This window comes from Rhinichthys klamathensis, unplaced genomic scaffold (assembly GCF_029890125.1).
Source record: "Rhinichthys klamathensis goyatoka isolate OS25496 unplaced genomic scaffold, OSU_Roscu_1.1 h1tg000159l_1, whole genome shotgun sequence".
In the NCBI taxonomy this organism is placed as follows: domain Eukaryota; kingdom Metazoa; phylum Chordata; class Actinopteri; order Cypriniformes; family Leuciscidae; genus Rhinichthys; species Rhinichthys klamathensis.
In genome coordinates, this window is record NW_026606693.1 from 22648 (window position 1) to 42458 (window position 19811).

The 19811-nt window shown below is 37.4% G+C and overlaps 1 protein-coding gene across 2 annotated transcripts in view; it reads right to left on the reverse strand.

The window, feature by feature from the left end:
* The window catches only part of sacs (sacsin molecular chaperone), a 32492-nt gene extending 16882 nt beyond the window's left edge, over positions 1-15610 (reverse strand). For both annotated transcript variants that reach the window (XM_056258760.1, XM_056258759.1), the window contains exons 1-8: positions 15386-15610; positions 13957-14107; positions 5502-5592; positions 4325-4410; positions 3646-3757; positions 3349-3495; positions 1344-2826; positions 707-798 (exon numbers count right to left, since the gene is read on the reverse strand). In XM_056258760.1, the coding sequence (XP_056114735.1) occupies positions 707-798; positions 1344-2826; positions 3349-3495; positions 3646-3757; positions 4325-4410; positions 5502-5592; positions 13957-14107; positions 15386-15408 (2185 nt within the window). In that variant the 5' untranslated portion in view covers positions 15409-15610. The remainder of the gene's footprint in view (positions 1-706; positions 799-1343; positions 2827-3348; positions 3496-3645; positions 3758-4324; positions 4411-5501; positions 5593-13956; positions 14108-15385) is intronic.
* Between the last annotated feature and the right edge of the window lie 4201 nt (positions 15611-19811).

Here is a 19811-nt window from a genome sequence, read left to right on the forward strand (position 1 = left end):
TATCATAAATAAATAAATGTTCTTCCTTAAAATACAGGGTGCATAAGTCAGGCCCCCCCCTATGTTAAATTCCCATAGAGTCAGGCAGATTTTTATTTTTAAAGGCCAGTTATTTCATGGATCCAGGATAATATGCATCCTGATAAAGTTCCCTTGGCCTTTGGAATTAAAATAGACCCACATCATCACATTCCCTTCACCATACCTAGAGATTGGCATGGGGTACTTTCCATAAGATCATCTTTCAATGCAAATCAAACCAGCTATTAGGCTAACTGAAATAACACCATGCCAATCTCTAGGTATGGTGAAGGGAATGTGATGATGTGGGTCTATTTTAATTCCAAAGGCCAAGGGAACTTTATCAGGATGCATATTATCCTGGATCCATGAAATAACTGGCCTTTAAAAATAAAAATCTGCCCGACTCTATGGGAATTTAACATAGGGGGGGCCTGACTTATGCACCCTGTATTTTAAGGAAGAACATTTATTTATTTATGATACATTATTCATACACAAAGAAAATTGGTGTCCTTAAAGGTTGGATTTTTCCTCATTTTTCTAATTAAGGCATTAAGATCAATTTCCAAAAGATGATTTTTTATTCCTCTTTTTAGGCAACTTTAGCATGGGGGTAATAACTTATTCACACCACTGTACCCTGGATAAGAGTATGAGAGTGGCATTATGAGCAGGTGTCTACCTCTGCTTTTGGCTGCCTCTTTCAGGCTCGTCATGACATGTGGGGCAATGCTTTCTAAAACAAATCTTCCCTCCAGTCCTGGATAAAGGGACCTGCAAAGAAAAGGTCAGGATTCAGGAATAAATGTTATTCAGAATTGAATGAAGAATGCTTTTCGTGAATTTGAGAAATTAAGGAAATTAAATTAATTTCATATTTTACATTTCAAGTTCCATAGTAGAAGAATGTCAAATATTTAGTTTTAAAATGTTTAGTTTAAGTTTATATAGTATTTATTGTTGTGTAAGACAACATATTTGATGTTTTTGAAGCTGTATGGCAAAATTAAAATCTGATTAAAAATTCAATTCAATTAAAATAAAATAATAAAATCCTATATTATTAAAGAAGAAAATGGGCATGATTCGGAAAATTTTTTGTGTCTGAGTTGGAATTCAGGGAACTACATTTGTCATTAAAATTTAAATTCTACATTCTGTGGTGTGTGGCCAACTCAATTTAAATTCCGACTTCAACTCCTGAATTCCAAATTTTGCTGAATACTGTTTTGATGTGACAGTATTTAGATAGCAATAAAATAATGCTACGAATGAACATTACCAATTCCAAGTACGTCAATACAAATGTTTCCCCATACCTTGGATACTCCTGTGAGGCAATGTAGACAGCATCTTTGTCATTCACAGAAGATGAGAACACAGCAAATGTTTCATCCTGCAAAGGCAGAAGTTCCAGTCCAATGAGGTCATTGTAGCAGGCATCGCTTAGGATAAACTCTAGCAGGAGCAGCTTCTCGTTGGTGGGCCCTCTATGACGACATTTTCTCAGAGTCTGACGCACAAAAGAAGGGGTCACTCTCCTTAGGCTACCTGGCTTGGAGACAAACATTGTCAGTACTGCATCAATGTAGGCTGGAACCTGAGCCAGCATCATCCCTGAGCTCTGGAGGTATTTGATGATGGTTTCTGTGGTGTCCATGCTGGAGTCCAGGTCTGAGAACACTGTTTCATCCACCTGGACCCAGCTTTCACTGATCGAGTAGATGACCGGCTGTTGAAGCAAGTCATTGAAGAGGGGTTCAAGAATAGGTTTCCAGCGAGGTCGAATTCTGTTTGGATCAGGCCAGGCTCCATAAATACCTCTCGGGGAAAGGGGAAAATCTTGGTCCTTCTTAGTTTCAATTCGTCTGAAGGCCTCCATTATGAGTGTGAAGTAAGCCCTTGGGATGACCGTGACTATGAGAAGCTCGTTCCAAAGAGCTGCCGGGTCCCTCCACTGGTCCACCTCCCGCCATTTGATGCTCCTGCGGTTGTCCGTGAGGCCGAAGAAACCACTAACATGGACTGGCAATCCTGTCATACTTTCTTCTCCAAGGGGCAGTGGGAGGAAACAGAAAGCACGTCCTGAGAAACTAGAAGTTGCCCCCTTGTCCTCATCAATTAGGGTGAGGGGCAAGGCAATACCAATAGTTGGGATGAACTTCAGATCATCAGCAAGAGAATCCAGTTCACCGCACATGCCTCGCCCTCCCACACCATTACACACCAACCAGGTGGTTTTCTGAGTCTCTTTGGCAGTTTCATCCCGCACTTCAATGGAGTGTTGGTAGGTAGCGCAGGTGACCGAACTGCTCAGGACACCATTACTGTAGCTATCTATAGCCTGTCCCAGGGTTTTCAGAGAGTTGGGCCGCTCCATATCATCTTCTTGGATATCGCTTGCTGTGACCTGGAAAAGCATCCGCTCTGTTCCATCTGATTCTCGTACATGCAGAGAGACCTTCTGCACGCTCTTTAGAAAGAGCAGCACGGTGTCTGCATCAACTTTGAAGGATTCAAAGAGCTCCAGAACCTTCTCTTTATTGTAGATGTTGTTACTTAATTGTGAGGGTTTCATTCGGAGTGGAAAACGAAAGAGTGTTCCTGGAAAGTTGCCATCTCTAATGGTTTTCTCTGAGCTACCGAGCAGTCCAAAATAAGGGGCAAACTGATCGTTAAGCTCGGATATTTCCTTTATATCAGACTTCAAATTCCAGCACTGGCCAGACTCATGGACTCCAAACAACATCTGATGAGGATCCAGCATCGCAATTTGATCCCCACTGAATATACTAGGAACATCTACAAAAAGATGGAACATTTGTAGAATAGTAAAACATTAAGTTTTAATTATATAATGAACTATATAAGCATATGCACATATATAAAGATTTATGGGTACACAAAATGATGGATATAGGGTGGCCCTACTTTCCATTAGGTCCTTTATTTTTGCCTACCCTGCTGAAACAATTATTTAATTACGTGACATGAAATAAAAAGTTTTTTTAAGCATTGAAGTTCTGCAAATTGTCATGATGTACTTCATCTAAAAAGATTTCAAATCACATTTTGCAAATTCATTTGATTATTATGCATGCAGATTTCATGAACTGATATTTATTGATAGACTACATGGAACATTTGTATTTTTAAACATTCATGTCACACCACATGATCATTTAAAAAGATCAAGCGAGAGCAAGAAAGATATTATAAAAGATGAAAAACATCATTAGGCACCTAAAATACACATGTTCCATTGTACATTAATATAAATGTTCATGTTATGCATTAGCTATCATAATAACATATTTTTCTCACCTGTTATGTGGTAAACAGAGTTAAATCCAATACCAAATCTTCCCACTTTAAGAGGGTCCTCTCTTTTTCTACTCCGTGCAATCTCCTGAATACCATTCCAGTCTTCAGTGGTGAAGACGGCATCATTATGGACATACAACGCTGTTCCTGTAGGGGAAAAAAAAATCAATGTAGCACTGTACTTAAAGATTATAAACCTGTTTTAACTACTCATTCTGTTTATTGCATATTGCCAGGAATAATATTGAACATGTGAAGGGACATATTGCAATTGATCAGCATATTTGCATTAATTACCTTGATACTGAGCCATATCAGGTGACCACAGTGATTCCACTCCATACTCTGTCTCATCATACAAGAACTTGACCTCAGTGGCCCCAGCATCCTCTGCATTCTGAATCAGCTCCTGTATGACAGACACATCATACAGCTGTTGTTACACTGCTTGTTCAACAGGATGGAGAACAGTAACAGGTCATGACTTAAATATATGATAATGTATGTATTTTTCCCCTCAAAAAGTATATAGTTTGTACAAGGTGTTATTTGCTACAAGAATGCCTCAATATGTGCCTCCCCAATCCTAAAAATGCAAACAAAATTGTAAAAATCCACACAAAAAAAAAACCTGTACAAAAATAAAACATTAATACAAAAGACTACAAATACAGTACATACTTTAAATCCATCTTATGAATAGAAGTTACACTCTTCAGTTGCACATTTTTTAGCAGAGCTTTAAACTCTCCCATGGTAACAAAATGATTAAGCTGTAACATGTTCTGAAAGTTATTCTAGGATCAAGGTGCAAAATATGCAAAAGCCTGATTTCTAAGAAAATCCTGGGTACCTTTATCTAAAGTAACCATGATAGAGGAGCAGGAAACTTTTGAAGCTGGATATAATGACAAATGCCATAACTTCATCATTTGTGAGCATTTACATACATTTTGTACATGTCATATATTCATACTTTTAGAATTTGTCCACCCTCTGGATATCTTCTCAAAATATCTTTCAAAAAATCAACCAACGGTGGTGTAGTCTGGCCAAACCTCCCTGCAAAAGAGCAAATGATGAGAAATACAGCATAAGTAACTTTCACACACACTAATGCAAGACTATAAAACTACACAGCCAAAGTTATGTAGATACGTGAACACCGTTCCAATAAATGCTTGTTAAAGGGACAGTTGGCCCCCTAAAAACAATAAAATACTAATCGTTCAAAACCTAGAAAATCTGGAATAATGAACTTTTTTACAGTTCAATGAATGGGGACTTATGTTTACAAACTTGCTAAATGTATGTCATTATTCACTGATAATCTTCTAATCCAATGAGCTGTTAACCACTTTGACTGGATCACTCAGTGAATTGAACTTGAGAACCAGATAAATTCAAATTTGTGAACAAATCATCCAAAATGAATGATTTAATCACAAATTTGATATCTCTGCTTCTCTAATGAGCCTGCCAGGAGGAACTGGGGCAGATGTCAAGATTTTCAGTGAATAACAGATTCTACTCTTCTGGAAAATCTTTCCTCTAAATGTTGGGGAGCATCTGTAGGGATCTGCATTAGTGAGTTCACTGATGTTTGGTGATGGGATCTTCCTCAGTCAACATTCAATTCATCCTAAAGGTGTTCAGTGGGGTTCAGCTGTGGGCTGTGTGCAGACCAGTCAAGCTCTTCCACACCAGACCCAATAAACAATTTCCCTATAGGCATAAACTGCTTAGACTAGTATTACACATTAGTAATATAATTATTTTCTTTAGACTGTTCATAATGTCTGTTACATAAAAAAGTAGATTGACTAATTTGAATCTGAAAAGTAAGACTGATTACCCATTGATAAACTACTAGTTGGTCAGACTAGTTCTAGCTTGCAACTGGCCAAAGGCTTTTTGAACAGGATTGATGTTATGTCTCTGCTAGCAATGGGTGCTGTAGCTGAAATAGCCAAACTCATTAACTAAAATGGGTCTCGTATCTCTCACGGCCCTCGACCTCGTCCTGCTCGCCACATCCATATTGTGTTTTTAAATGTCATCCTGCAGATTTTCGTGTGAGAGAATGTCAAAATAAAATTGGAGCAGCAGACATTCTTGATAAATCAAGTGTCCCTGCACCTAAACTGTCTCACCTCCTCCTTTTGGGCCTCGTCCATGCAACGTCATGATTATTTCATGGGTCCCGTGTGGCACCAAGCTTCTAATTTCAACCAAATCCTGAACCTATACAAGAAGGAAAAACAAATTCAGTTGATCATTCTTGGGGCTTTTTTGAAGAAAATGGGAATGGTGCATGCATAAGTCACTTCCACAATTCTAGGGTGTTCTGGGTAGTTGCTTACGGCCCCAAACTAAAATAGCCCACCATCTCTATGATAATCTGGTCTCTAATATGGTCCCCTCCTGCAATATATACCTTGTCCTTTTGTAATCTGTTAGGCAAAACATTGTAAATCTGACCACTCTGAGACTTAAAAGAACAACTTTCCTAAACAATCCGCAATATTTGAGGCATCATTCATGTGAGTTATGCACATTAGTTTAATATGGTTAGGGGTTTGTCTTAGGGTACGTTTACAGGACAATGATGTCCTAAAAACTGAAAAGTTTTTCCTTTGCATTTTTTGCATTCATACAACGTTGTCAAAACAATCCCGTTCACAAGGATCCATGAAAACAACCAAAATGCTGTATTATGCTGCCAGGCCAGTTGATGGCAATGTCACTACGACTGAACACGTAATACGCTTGCGCATGGCCTTACCGTTTTCACAAATTCTCGTTTTTGTAGTTCACACAGAGATGTTAATGGTATTATTGTCACCTGTCAACTTGCACCTTGAAACCTGTTTTCAAAAGTTTGCATTTCAGACTGCCAAAACGCTGTTATCGAGTAAATGAACGGCCAAAACGCATTAAAAAAATTCCGTTTTTTGTTAAAAACTGTGTCTCGTAAAGGGGCCCCTTAAAGCTCCAGTCCGTAACTTTTTTAAGTTAAAAATAATCCAAAATAATTATATTAAAAAAAACTTATTCTGCCAGTGGTCAAAACCATCTGCTTGCCATAGCTAGATTCAAAACGGTTTGCTTGTAATAATGATTTTAATTCCAGTGGTACTGGTGGGTTTCCGCGGGAAATTCGAGCATGTCTTTGCGTCATGACGTCACACCCGTACACATAAAGAAGGAGTTTCGGCTAGCCGGCTATACTGTGCGTGACGAGATGTTTAGATGTATAGGCTTTTCTCGCAGCACTTTACATGATTAAACTTATGGCATCCAGAAAGATCCAAACAACAATCATCAGTGTCAACTTGAGATTCAGCAGTTATAAAACCCAAAAGACTTCGTACTTCGGATTTAAGGTGGCTAGAGAAAGAGAAAGAAACCGTCTCATGCGAACACAAGGATTTAAACATCGGCGGGGCTTTTGAAAAGTGCGTGAACTCCGTGTTTTGAAGGGGTTCAAAACGGAAGAAGAGACGGCTTTTTTCTGCTGAACAAGTAAGACATTTCAATAGTTCAATCGTGTAACAGTACGTTTTCTTAATTCACACAGTTATGGAGTTTCCTTTGTTGTACCTTTCTCGTTTTGCTATTATGGAGAATATGAATTCTGAACTACACAGGTAACCATAAAACATTAAATTTAACATTAGTCACGCAATGCTGATGTTGTTAACATGAACAATTTGAGAACAAAGTAGGCTATAATTTGCGCGGTTGCTGTAAATCGCGTTGATTAAATCTAACGAAGCTTATCATGTCGAATGCTTTTTCCCCCTTAGTTGGTCAGAACAAAAATGGATTTTACTTACTTGTTCAGAAGACATTTTCTTATGAAAATTCTTATGTTGGTCAAACTTTCAAAAAGTGAATCTGTGATTCTGTATGACAGTATCCACACAGCGCGGTGACTGACAGCAGCACTCGCCTCAAAGCACTGTGTTCATCCGCGCTGTTTCATGCCGATTTACAACCCACGTAAAGATGATAATTCCGCGAATCACTGCAGTTACAGATTTCGAACAGAGAGATGGCGACAAAGAGGACAAGCTACAGACTGCAGCTTTAATCTCTAAGTGATATAGGCACATATGAACTTGATTAAATGAGCTTTATTTGAGCAACATTACATCTCTCTGAGGTGAAGTGCTGTGCAGAAGCATGAAGCCAGGAGCAACAATTACATCAGAAAGGATATGGATGATTCCTTTCTCGAGCTTTTCACCCTCCATCTATTAAACTCTTAGCCTGCAATGCACCTCTGTAAACTGCCCTGAGGTGATAATTCACTGAGATATACCACCGTTTTTAGTTTATTAAGAGATGAGGCTGAGATTGTGCCAGTTCAGACAGAGACTGCTGTCTTCAGCTATTCATGGTGGAATCAGCTTTTGCAAACACACACTGATCAGCACTTCTGCTAACACACACTGATCAAGTGAATGCAGAGACCAGAAGAAAGGACTACCCGGCAAATTCAGAGCGCTGAGCTTCTGTGCTTACTGTAGTAATAACAGTAAATTATGCATTTAGTTAAATGCATCTATTCTTTAAACCAAGCCAAAATTAAAATGTATAATTACACTGTAATAAAGACACTTTAAAATAGAATATAACCAAAATCACATTAATTAAATAAAAGACTGATTTTGTTAAATCAATGAAAAGTTTTTTTTAGTACAGAGCCCCGCACATGACATGCAGGAAAAATTTGCATTGCCAATGCCATTTACCAAGAATTTGTTCCCCCAAATTATTAATTTATTCCCTAATTTTAGGTAAATCGTGGCCACATTCATTGCGCTAATTTGATTAAACGAAACTAAAAAAGGGAACAAATCAGTACACAGTAGTCACGATTCAACTAAAATGAGGGATCGAATTTAATAAAACGCAGCCACAAATTAATAAATCATGGGATTTAATTCTTAATTCGTGGACGCAATGTCTATAATTTCTTTTCTGCATGTTATGTGCAGAGGGCTTACTATTTTATCCTTTTGTGGGAAAAGTGTAGAGTTGTTTCAGTCACATATAATTGATATACCATTTAAAAGCCATTCACTGATGTATTGTGAATGTTAAAACAATGAGGGTACATTTATACGACAACGATGTACTAAACACAGAAAAGTTTTTCCAACAACATTAAATTGTCAAAAAGATCCCCGTTCAACACAGATCCGTGAAAACAACTGAAACGCTGTATTATGCATGCATAGAAAGTTTTCTGTTTTAAGTTGAAAGTGGTGTCGTGTAAACAGCCCTATATTGTAGTATTGTAAAGTTCTGTCAGTCAATAAATTCAGACAGGGAGAAGACGTCACCCCTTAACGCCCACTGTCGCAAATATGCGACAAACCGTTTGACTCAATCAACTAGCCGAGATAACGTCTGCATTCCCCCAATGCCGGTTAGTGCATATTCGCTAAGGACCTAGTAACCTTCGACAAGCACCTGTTTCTAGTGGGACCGCAAAGTGACGGACTTATTTCCTGTTCACGCACGAGGATTACTCCGGACGCCAAGTTATGGATATGAGTCGGGAAAATTTGATCCTGAGGTGTATATAAGGTAAGTTGTGCTAAGATAAAAAATACTCACCTGCTTATTGTGTGCATATACACTCGACGTAATGAGGTGAAATATGTGTGACAAGTATTTTTGAAGTTATTGTAATATTTCGCTTTGTAGCATATTTGCGACAGTGGTCCATAAGCCTAATTCTGACCGTTAACCAGCGCTATATAGAAAAAACTCTTTTCGTGACAGCTTATCTAGGTAATCCTTTGTATTTTGCTTAGTTATTTTCAATAGTCTGTATACAGACACCATGCGGGGATACACCATGCTAGAATATGAATACAAAAGCTAATTATTTTTATGCAGATTCGAATGAAACCTTCAGTGTTTTACGGCAAGCGCGTAAATGCGCAACCTCACGTTAGAGCTCCCCCAGAGGAAAGTGAGGATAGTTGTCTCAGCGATAGTGCAGGCAGCGATGAGGAATATGTTCAAAAGCCAGGTGATGAAGAGAGCTGCAGTGATCAGGAAAATTAAGGATTCAAAATTAGCACCAGCACCAGCCAAATGCTGGTTAATTTTTATGTTGGCTGGTACTAGATTTTAGACTGAAAATGCTGATTTCCTATTGAATGGCTAGTAAATTTCGCCAGTTTATCCATAGATTATCCATATATTTTCACATTTCTAAAAGTTCATTTTGACCCCTGCAGGTGTGAGGAGCAGCAGCAGTGAGGAGGTTCAATACCAAGATGCGGGCAGCGATGGCGAATGTGTTCCCGAGCCAGGGGATGAAGAGAGCAACAGGAGCAGCAGTGATGTTACATTGTTGTGCGTGCGTGCATGCCTGAGTGTGTGTATGTATGCATGCATGCATGTGTGTCCACGTGTGCGTGAATGCGTGCATGCCTGAGTGTGTGTATGTATGCATGCATGCATGTGTGTCCACGTGTGCGTGAATGCGTGCATGCCTGAGTGTGTGTATGTATGCATGCATGCATGCATGTGTGTCCACGTGTGCGTGAATGCGTGCATGCCTGAGTGTGTGTATGTATGCATGCATGCATGCATGTGTGTCCACGTGTGCGTGAATGCGTGCATGCCTGAGTGTGTGTATGTATGCATGCATGCATGTGTGTCCACGTGTGCGTGAATGCGTGCATGCCTGAGTATGTGAATGTATGCATGCATGCATGTGTGTCCACGTGTGCGTGAATGCGTGCATGCCTGAGTGTGTGTATGTATGCATGCATGCATGTGTGTCCACGTGTGCGTGAATGCGTGCATGCCTGAGTGTGTGTATGTATGCATGCATGCATGCATGTGTGTCCACGTGTGCGTGAATGCGTGCATGCCTGAGTGTGTGTATGTATGCATGCATGCATGTGTGTCCACATGTGCGTGAATGCGTGCATGTGTGTGTTTGTATGTATGCGAGTGTGTGTGTGGAGGTTAACCCTGGGGCTACCCAAGAGGTGTTTCACGCCCCCTGCTCCTTCAATAATTAAAGAGTGGAGTAGCATTGTTATGTTACATTGTTAAATTTTTATAGTACAAAGAACTGCTTCTGTGCATTCCCTCTCATTCTTTCAGGTTCAGCAACATACATTTGAAAACTTAATTTACAATTCAAATCAATCTACAATTCAAATTAATGCAATGTTTCCTATAGCCGTAACAGTAACGTTTGTGTATATTGTGTTGGTGACATGAAAGTAGTCATAATTCTTATTATTAAAAATACCTGCTGTTGCAGATTTATATAAATAAGTTTAAAAAAAGGGTGAATAAATAAAACATTGTTTTTTCACTGTTATTTTACTGTGTTTTTTGTTATCTTATTATTGACCATTATGCCCGTTGTTGCAAATTTGCAACATACCAAAATTTCGGTTTATTTGTTGTGCAAAAGTGAAATTGATAATCTCAACATTATTTACCATCTACTTAAAGGCAAAAACACACATAAAACATTTTTTTATATACAGCTATATAAATTCAGGCGTTAAGGGGTTAATTGTGTGAATGTTATATCTGACCATCTCAAAATCTCATGTAAAGAAATGATCAGATTTCTGTTGTAAACACACACTCAGTGACATGCTGTCTTAAAGATAATTTGCGAAAACATATATTGGGCAACTAACCCCTTAACCAACTATAAGAGCAATTAATAAAATCAAATGCATAATTTTTCGTGCAGTTCATCTTCCTAGAATGATCTGTGGGGGGAAAAATGTAATTCTTTAGGAGGACATTTGGAAGAAACCAACTTGTCACGGCACATCCAGGAAGAATTACCCAAAGCAAAAAATTCCCAAACTTATTAGAGACGCTGGACTGATGCCAAGATTAGCGATCACAGTTTATGATAGACTATAGTGCAGATACATCTCAAATAACCCATAACACTGGCACAGGAAGTTTCCTAAATAAATTTGGACCAGATTGTACGGTCCGGTCCTCTGGGGTAGTGTGAATGTTAGCTGAGTTCTGAGAGCTGGCTTTCTCCAGGCTATTTTCTGAGTCTGACATACTTAGAGTAGAGGAATAATCTCCCACCTGCTCCCATCATTCAGGGACGCTTCCCGCTTCAAGCTAAGAGAAAAGGCTCTGAGGCTTGACCTGGTCATAGGAAAAGTAAAAGAAAAACTTTGGCTTGTGCATAAAGCTTCTGATTCCATTTACCAGAGAATACATTTCATCTTGTGATTTTCATCATATTTGTATTTATATTTGACTTAATATTTGGAATCCAAGGGGCAATTTCACTAAATAGTTGCGCCACTTACACTAAGTCATTAGCCGGGTTTCCAACCACATGTTTTATGGGAACTTTGGGATATCATAAATAACAAGATTTGAAAGAAAATGTGAAAAATATCCATAAATTTTTTGTTGTTATTAATTTACTGAATACATATCTAGATCAAAAACATCATGTGACTTTGATACAGATACTTTGATACTATATTGCAGGTTTATGTTGTGTTTTATTGGCTTTTAGTTTGTATCACTTTGTTTTCCTGTGTTCTGCTCCTGTTTCCTGTGTTCCTCATGTTCCCACTATTCAGTATTCACTGGTTGTCATGGTTAAGTTTGTCATTATCTTCTCATTATCTATTAAGGAGCCGTTTACACGACAACAACGTTTTGGGATAACGTTTGCAAGTTGTGCAAGTTTTTGAAAACTATTACCATTAAAGGTACAATATGTAAGATTTTTGTAATAAAATATCATAAAATCACTTTTATTTTCTGCAGTTTTGTACTTACAATATCACAAAAGTTCCCAAATTTTTTAATTTCAGAGAAATTCCAATTTTAAATAATGTCTCGTCCCTGGTCATTGTCGCCTGTCAATGACGTAATATCCGCGTTATCCCTGGTTTCCGCTTGTACTGCCAAAGTAACCATGGCGACAGACGTGGGCAACTGCGTTATGTCTAGCGGCACACTCACACTGTTGATGTTTCGTTCAAACATTCTGGACCATGGCAAGCAGACTTTGGGACAAAAGGAGAAATAAAACGAGGATCAATATCAGCATGGTATTTCGAGATGCCAAGAGGTCCATGACTAACCTCGACTTGACAGAGCTTCACGACGAGTCACGACTTGACAGGGACGCCGCTCTTGCATGTACTTTATTAGACAGGTGAGCAAATGTACATAAAACAAATCAATGTTATATAGCTCAACATGATGAAATGTTAGAATATGATCAGTATGTTTTTCTAATGTTGATCTAGCTTACTGCTAGTCTCATACAGCCAACAAACGAACCCATAAAATACCATTACAACTTTTAACACACTCAAATGCAGTTTAATGTGATAGTGTAGACCAAGTGAAACAGCGCTGCGTTACCTCACAACGACAAGTTTAATTCGTCAAATAAACTGACCTGTGTGAGTAGTAATTCAGCACTTGCGTTCGGTAGAATTAAATGTCCATATTCCTTTATATCCGTGAGACTCGCTGATATCTGTCTCTCATTAGCAATCACGCCCTGCCTCATACCACAGTCATGTTAAAAAACATGAATGTTTTCACTCATCCATAAACATTATTAGATCCATCGGCATGACGACAAGTTCCATAATTCCGCTTACAGTATGCGTCATCAACCTACGCCTTTGTTATTGTAAGAGGTTAGCGACCCCTAGATGCGAAAATAATTATATATAGAAGCTTTAATTTCTCCATGTAAACAACAAAAATATGAATTTGTGAAAATGGTGACGTCATGCGCATACGTATATTACGTGTTCAGTCTATAGGCGCCAACTACTGGTCTGGCTGCACAATACAGCATTTTAGTCATTTTCACGGATCCATGTGAACAGGGGTCGTTTTGACAATGTTGTCATCTGTACGCAAAAAAAGCAAAGAAAAAACTTTTCCGTACATTGTTGTCGTGTAAACATACCCATTTAGTTCTGTCCATTGTCCTGTATTTTCTTTGAGTTTAAGTCAAAGCTGTTACGTTTTGTACTCCTACAATTCCTGTATTTTGGACTATTCTTCTTTGTTTTGTATATTAATAAAGTTTGTCAGCTGATATTAAAATCCACCTCTCCCTGCTCCTCCATCATTAGGCATCTCGGACATAAGGCATCTGCCCCAGTTCCTGTTAAAAATCTCTAAGGTCTATACCACACAGCAGTTTAATCTTGATTGGGAAAGCTCCACTTTATTAAACAATCTAGTATTAAAATGTTTCATTTGAAATGTTTCATCACAAATCAAGGTCAAGCAACATAAAAGTAAATCCAAATAGATTTTATTTATATGTGCAGTTGTATTGTGATCCGTGCAGTGGAAAGGCACAAACATCGCTGTGGATTTGGCTGTGTACAATGCAAAACACTGGGAACTATCATGAGCTCTTACCCTGGGCTGCACACAGATTACAGCACAATGGAGCACATTTAAACAATCTGGCGTCTGGCCTGTTTCTAAATCAGGTTCTTTGGGTGAATTATAAACCTGTGTATTTCGTGGGGTTTATTGTGATCACATGAGATAATCATTTTACAAAAGTTTCCAACTCACCAGTTTTCCATTGTGAAACAGCTGCTGCTGAGGCACAGGATAGTCTGTTTCTTGATAGATCAGGGTCTTGATGTACCTGATCACTGTAGACGGGGGAACCTGGAAGACCCTCTTGCCTAGATAGTCATGACAGACTATCACCGATGGCAACCTAAAATCATAAAGGAAATATTGTAACCCATAACTATTCACAGTCTTGAATCTCACGAAACCTTCCATGTTCAAGTCATATTTCACCTCAAAATCAAAGAAAGAAATTAAAAATAAATGGGTTTTTTTTTGTTAAGAAAATAAATGTTTTTTTATTGTGCATTGTGGTGTTGTCTTTATAAAAAATAAAGTGCATTTTCCCCAAATTCTCATTAAAATAATGGCGAAAAAGAAATAAAATTACAAATAGCCTAACATTTTTTTGTCATTATTGCAATGTGGGAAAAAACTATTCTAAGTATAAATTATTTATATCATGTAAGTACATAGTTCATGTACATTGTGACTATTACAGTATTTTTATCTTATACAGTAAATAACTATAAATTATATTAAAATAATAAAAAAATCTCATGAGAATTATAAAGTCGGCTCAATGTTACGAAGCAAATATGTTAACGATCCTTGATTTTTAAAATGAAATGGGAACTGGACATCTATAGAGATCCATCTGGGCATCATGATAATAATATTAAAGAAAAAATGACATTTTCTATATTTTTTGTCATCCCAGTTAAATTCCAAATTCTCAATGTGTGGTCAAGAGTTTCTGTCTTAAGACAAAGTGGGTCTGACAAACAACACACAATTACAATGATCTCTTTATTTGTGTTCATCCAAAGGAGAAGCAAGGCTTTGTCTTCTTGGTTGCTTTTTTTATGGCCTAGAGTAGACTGATGATACTTTCATCCACAACAACAATCCCTAATAGAAATGCCTGGATCCTGCCACGTCACCTCTGCAGTTAAAAATCAAATTACACCTATTAGGGGCTATCAAGTTTGAGCTGTATCCAAATGGACTTCTAACAGCCAGAACTTGAAGGGATTTGTATTTTGCCCAGCTGACAGATTATGACCTTTTACTGCAGTACAAGAACACAAGTGAGTGACACATACTGTATGTCTAGTTTTAGATCTTGACCTGTTGTCAGGCAACCAATGAAAGTCCCAGTGGGTCAATGACTGTATCATGTATTTGTGTGCTAGGGTGGGGCATAATATGTACCATGCACACTATCTAGTGACAATTCACATGCTACCAATTTACTGTATTGATAGGAATAACAAATTTAGGCTGGCTAACTGGTTAATTATCGTGTTGATTTTGTTATTAATAACAATAGACTATGATATAGTGTAGTTTTGAATAGTTAGCGGTCTCGTCCAAGTCATAAACAACAACAACCCGGCCACTAAACTAATTAATCTTAACTTACCACGGGTCGTGAATGGTTGCCATTGCTTTTCAGCCAAACTGCCGTTATTCGCGTGCGCAGACATTCATCGATCCCTCCGCATGGAGCATTACGCTAATGCTGTAAGTTACTGTTATCTCCCGGAGAAAATCCTCCGCATTGGGAATTCATTGATTTACTTCGACCCTTTTGGTCTCAGTCTCAAAGAATCATCCCATCCTGTGCGTTATAGGGTCCGTGTGGCCGTGTTTTGCGCTTGGACCCGCCTTCTTCTCCTCCTCCTCCTCCTCGTCCTCGTCCTGAGAGGTATTGATGCGGTTTAATAAAAGGCTCGCGGTGTTCAGGCAACGGTTTGTCCCAGAGAGATGTCACGCTTTGGCGCAGTGTTTTAAAATAAGGATTCTGGAAGAAAGAAAGTAGCATAATGTCATAAAACAGCATCATCTATTATAACACCTTCTTAAGAGCGTTTCTATGAATGTCTAGGCTAGGCTGTATGTGTTTTGTGTATCTGCGGATTTTTGACTGAGCGCGCCATGAATGCTGGGAGTTGAAGTCCTCTAGTCTAGTGTTATGCACTTGATATGGGCAGAAAACTCGTACTATACATTATACACTTCGCACAGGAACACTATAATAATAAGAAATTACATTTAGCCTATTGTTATATTATATAGAACACTATAATAATAAGCACATACATAAAACATACAAATACATATTTTTTGTTCTTTAGGTTGACATTAAGAGTCTATAACCAAACTTTTGAGTTTGAAGGGTTTGTATTTTACACAGAATCAACTATAGCCTAAATGAAAGTTCAGATTATCTCAGAACATGCAAGGTCAATTCTAATTTGAATAAATAACCAATCAACCAAATTATAATATTGGGTTAAACTATTTTTACAGTGTAAATATACATTTAAGTACTGAGTAATATTAATTAACAACATGTAGGCTACTTACTATAGGATTAGGAATAGGGTTTGATTTAGGGTTAGCATGTAATTATGCATAATTTACTGTTATTACTAACCTGTAACACTAAAATAAGGTACCTAATTTTGTAAAATTGAAAGCATTGCATCTTTACCCTTTTCTAATTATATATTTAAAAAAAATTAAATAAGGCCTATATGCTATTTCTAGCAACTTGGGTCTTATTGAGCCACTGAGTGATTTTTTACTGTTAAGTGTCACATTAGTTACAATTGTAAACATAATAAAACACATACTTTCACAAACTCTTTTGAAACTTGTTTTATTTTTTTATTTTTTATTTTTTTTAAGATAGTTTGTTTAATAAGCCTATCCCATAAGTTAAATAGCCTATTATGCACACTTACAGTTGGGAATTAAATGTTGAATGCATCTAAAGTCAGAGTGAAAACATGTCACCATGCTGCATTTGTAGCAGTTTTCTTAATAAGTAAGGTTTTTGTGTGTGTGTGTGTTTTTTTTTTTTTTGTGGCAGAGAACGGGAAAATATAAAAGAATAAGCATACATCATATATAGGAAAGGAGTTATGACGCAGTATTGGATATACCGAATGACGTCACAGAACCTCATTGCACCAATACACAAACATTACTAACCTTGGTAAAACGTTTTTTGTTGTTGTTGTTGTTGTTGTTTTTAAAGGAGATGCCAACAAATGACAATTAAAATTGCAAACACTTGCAATTTCTCGAACATTAAAAAATATATTTGTATCATGTTCTCCTCCTAGTAGGCTATTTTGTTACAATATTGCAGGATATAGCCTACTGAATGAATTCGTGATGGTATAAAAATAAAAACGTACCTTTTATGACCTTATTTAGTTTTTCAGTTGCTGAAATCGCGCAAAGTGAAATAGATGACATTGAGCGAATCCAAAGCATGTCTCAGCATGTTTTCCTCTGTAAATCCAGTGCTGCAGTAGGCAGTTCCTCACGGGACAGTCCGAGGCTCAGTGTGATTTGATCTGCTGAACTGATCATGTCCTTCAGACGCATTCCTCCAGCATGCTGCGGTATCTGTGCTTGTATGGATGTTGTTTATGGCACGTATGCAATATCATTTAATGCATAATGCCCACTATACACTGACTAAACTGAATCAAGCAGATCTGTGCGAGTCACCGTTTCATCATCACTGCATCAGCTGTTTGAGCAGACCAGATCTCTTAAAGCTACAGTAAACACCTTTGTCAGCGAGACGTAGAGTAGGCTAGATCGATATAATGAAAACGAGGCTATAGGGATATAGCTAGTCACTGTAGGTTGGAATGTTTAATTTAAGTGGATCCCAATATGAAACAAAAGAGATAAAAAAGAAGAAACAGACGCACAAGAAAAAGGCTAGGTAGAAATATAAATCATGATTTCACAACAGTCCGGTAGGTGGAGATATATATGCAAGGTGAATGCACCGCTGCTTGATTTTTTTAATGCTCTTACTCAATGTAACCAGATTATGTGACTATACACTTGCATGATGAGTTCTGAAATAATCGGTTTTGAGACTTTCGGATAACTGCGTAGAACATGTTAAGCTTATAGCCTCAGTGTTTAATTATGCACCAATTAGAATGTGTAGCATATTCTGTTTGATTTGACGATTGCCATATGAAAGGCATTTTCTGCCAATTTTAAATCAATCAATTAAATGATAAAAATTAAAACCAGATGAACCATTTCATTATAGAAAACTGTAAGCAAAATATAGGCCTATATGTGACAAAATTGAAAATTAAATTATTTCATTTTCATGGTCACAATGCATTGTCCCTGTCAAATTTATGTCAATATGTCAAATAAAATGCAATTGGTGATTTGAGTTTGTAGTTTTGAGACTACACTGAAAATAAGTCACTGAAATAAGGCCATAAAACCCATACTGAATATTTGTTCACAGGACTTTTGAGAACAGTATCTTGTAGCCTAGAATTTTTGCTTCAAAATGATGTGAAAATCATCTGGCCCACTCATTCACATAAACAATATATTGATGTCAAAATTGTAAGAAATGTTTTTTTGTTAGAAAGGCTGTATCCGATTTTTAATGAGCATTTTCATCCTCATTAAAATTGATGGGATTCACACCTGGGAAGACAAAGACCCTCCCCTAAGGGCCCTGCGATATATCAAGGTGAATTGGACTGTGGAACTAGAAGAAAGAATGTGAGGAGATTAAAATAATGGCTTTTTTGATTGTGTATATTTTATTTACAACACAACATAATCCAAATATACATAATGAAGGTCAAAGACACATTTACTGAGCACACTGATAAACAGAGACTTGAACAGTCACACACCTTTGTGCCATTCCTGAAACAGTAGGCTACCTGTTCAACATACCTGTCATTCCCAAGGTGTTTACTTTTTCTTTTTCCATGCACTAAAGAAAAAACTGCCCTACCATCAGTAGTCAGTGATGGAGCTCATTATACCATGTTCATGTAGAGAATATCCGTCCAGTGTATCTTAACAGCTTGCTGATGCTGGTACAACGCGCTCAAAAAAAAAAAAAAAAAAAAAAGTTTGAAGAGACTCGTGTGAAAGTTTGAGTCAGCAGGACTCACCAGTTGCATCTGGTCCCTGTAATAAAAACAACAACAAAACAAAGGTGAACATGCTGATATCAGGAACAACTAGTGATGCACGATTTGCACGATCTGGTTCAAATTGCTTCTGGTTCAAACTGGTTCAAAAATCACCCCATTGGCGAATTACATTGGCGCATTTTTCTAAAACTCAGAGGTGATTGGGGCTCCCATGTGAGACCCCATTTATCAGTCGACATAACGTTGTATTGACACGGACAAAAAAAGTCTAAATTTCTTTTCAAAATGTGGGTATGCACAGCAAAATTAACAGGTAAATTATACCCAATTAACGTGTCAATAAACCGGAAGTGACCATTTCAAAATAAAAGACATTGGACCTTTCCTGCACTTACATTATGATGTATGACCAATATTGCAAAATTATTAATAACATTTAACATCTGCAAATTAAAATCATTCTCTTAGTCTTTTATATTAAAAAAATCGTTACGGAATGAAATAAGAAATAGGTCAATGTTAGAATTTAAGAGTGCAATATGTAAATTTTTATTTTTCTCTCTTGAACTTCTAAGACAGAATCTTCCATCCTGTGATATAGAAAAGTTTTTTTTAAATTGATCAATTATGATTAATTACATGTTACCAGCAAAACCATGTCTTTCATTCTGTAAATATGAAATGTAAAATATACAATTTTAGCACAGTATGGTAACATCATGACTTGACAGTAGATCTCTGTGAAGCTCTGACAGGAACCTCTGCGGCTGTTCAGAAGAACTAATCAACTCTCAAATTATTTACAAAAGTATGTTTATTTATTTTCACATCCTTCTGAAAGGAATAGCGCCAGATGCTAATGTTGCTTCTTCAAGCCAAGAGGCTAAAGCGGAT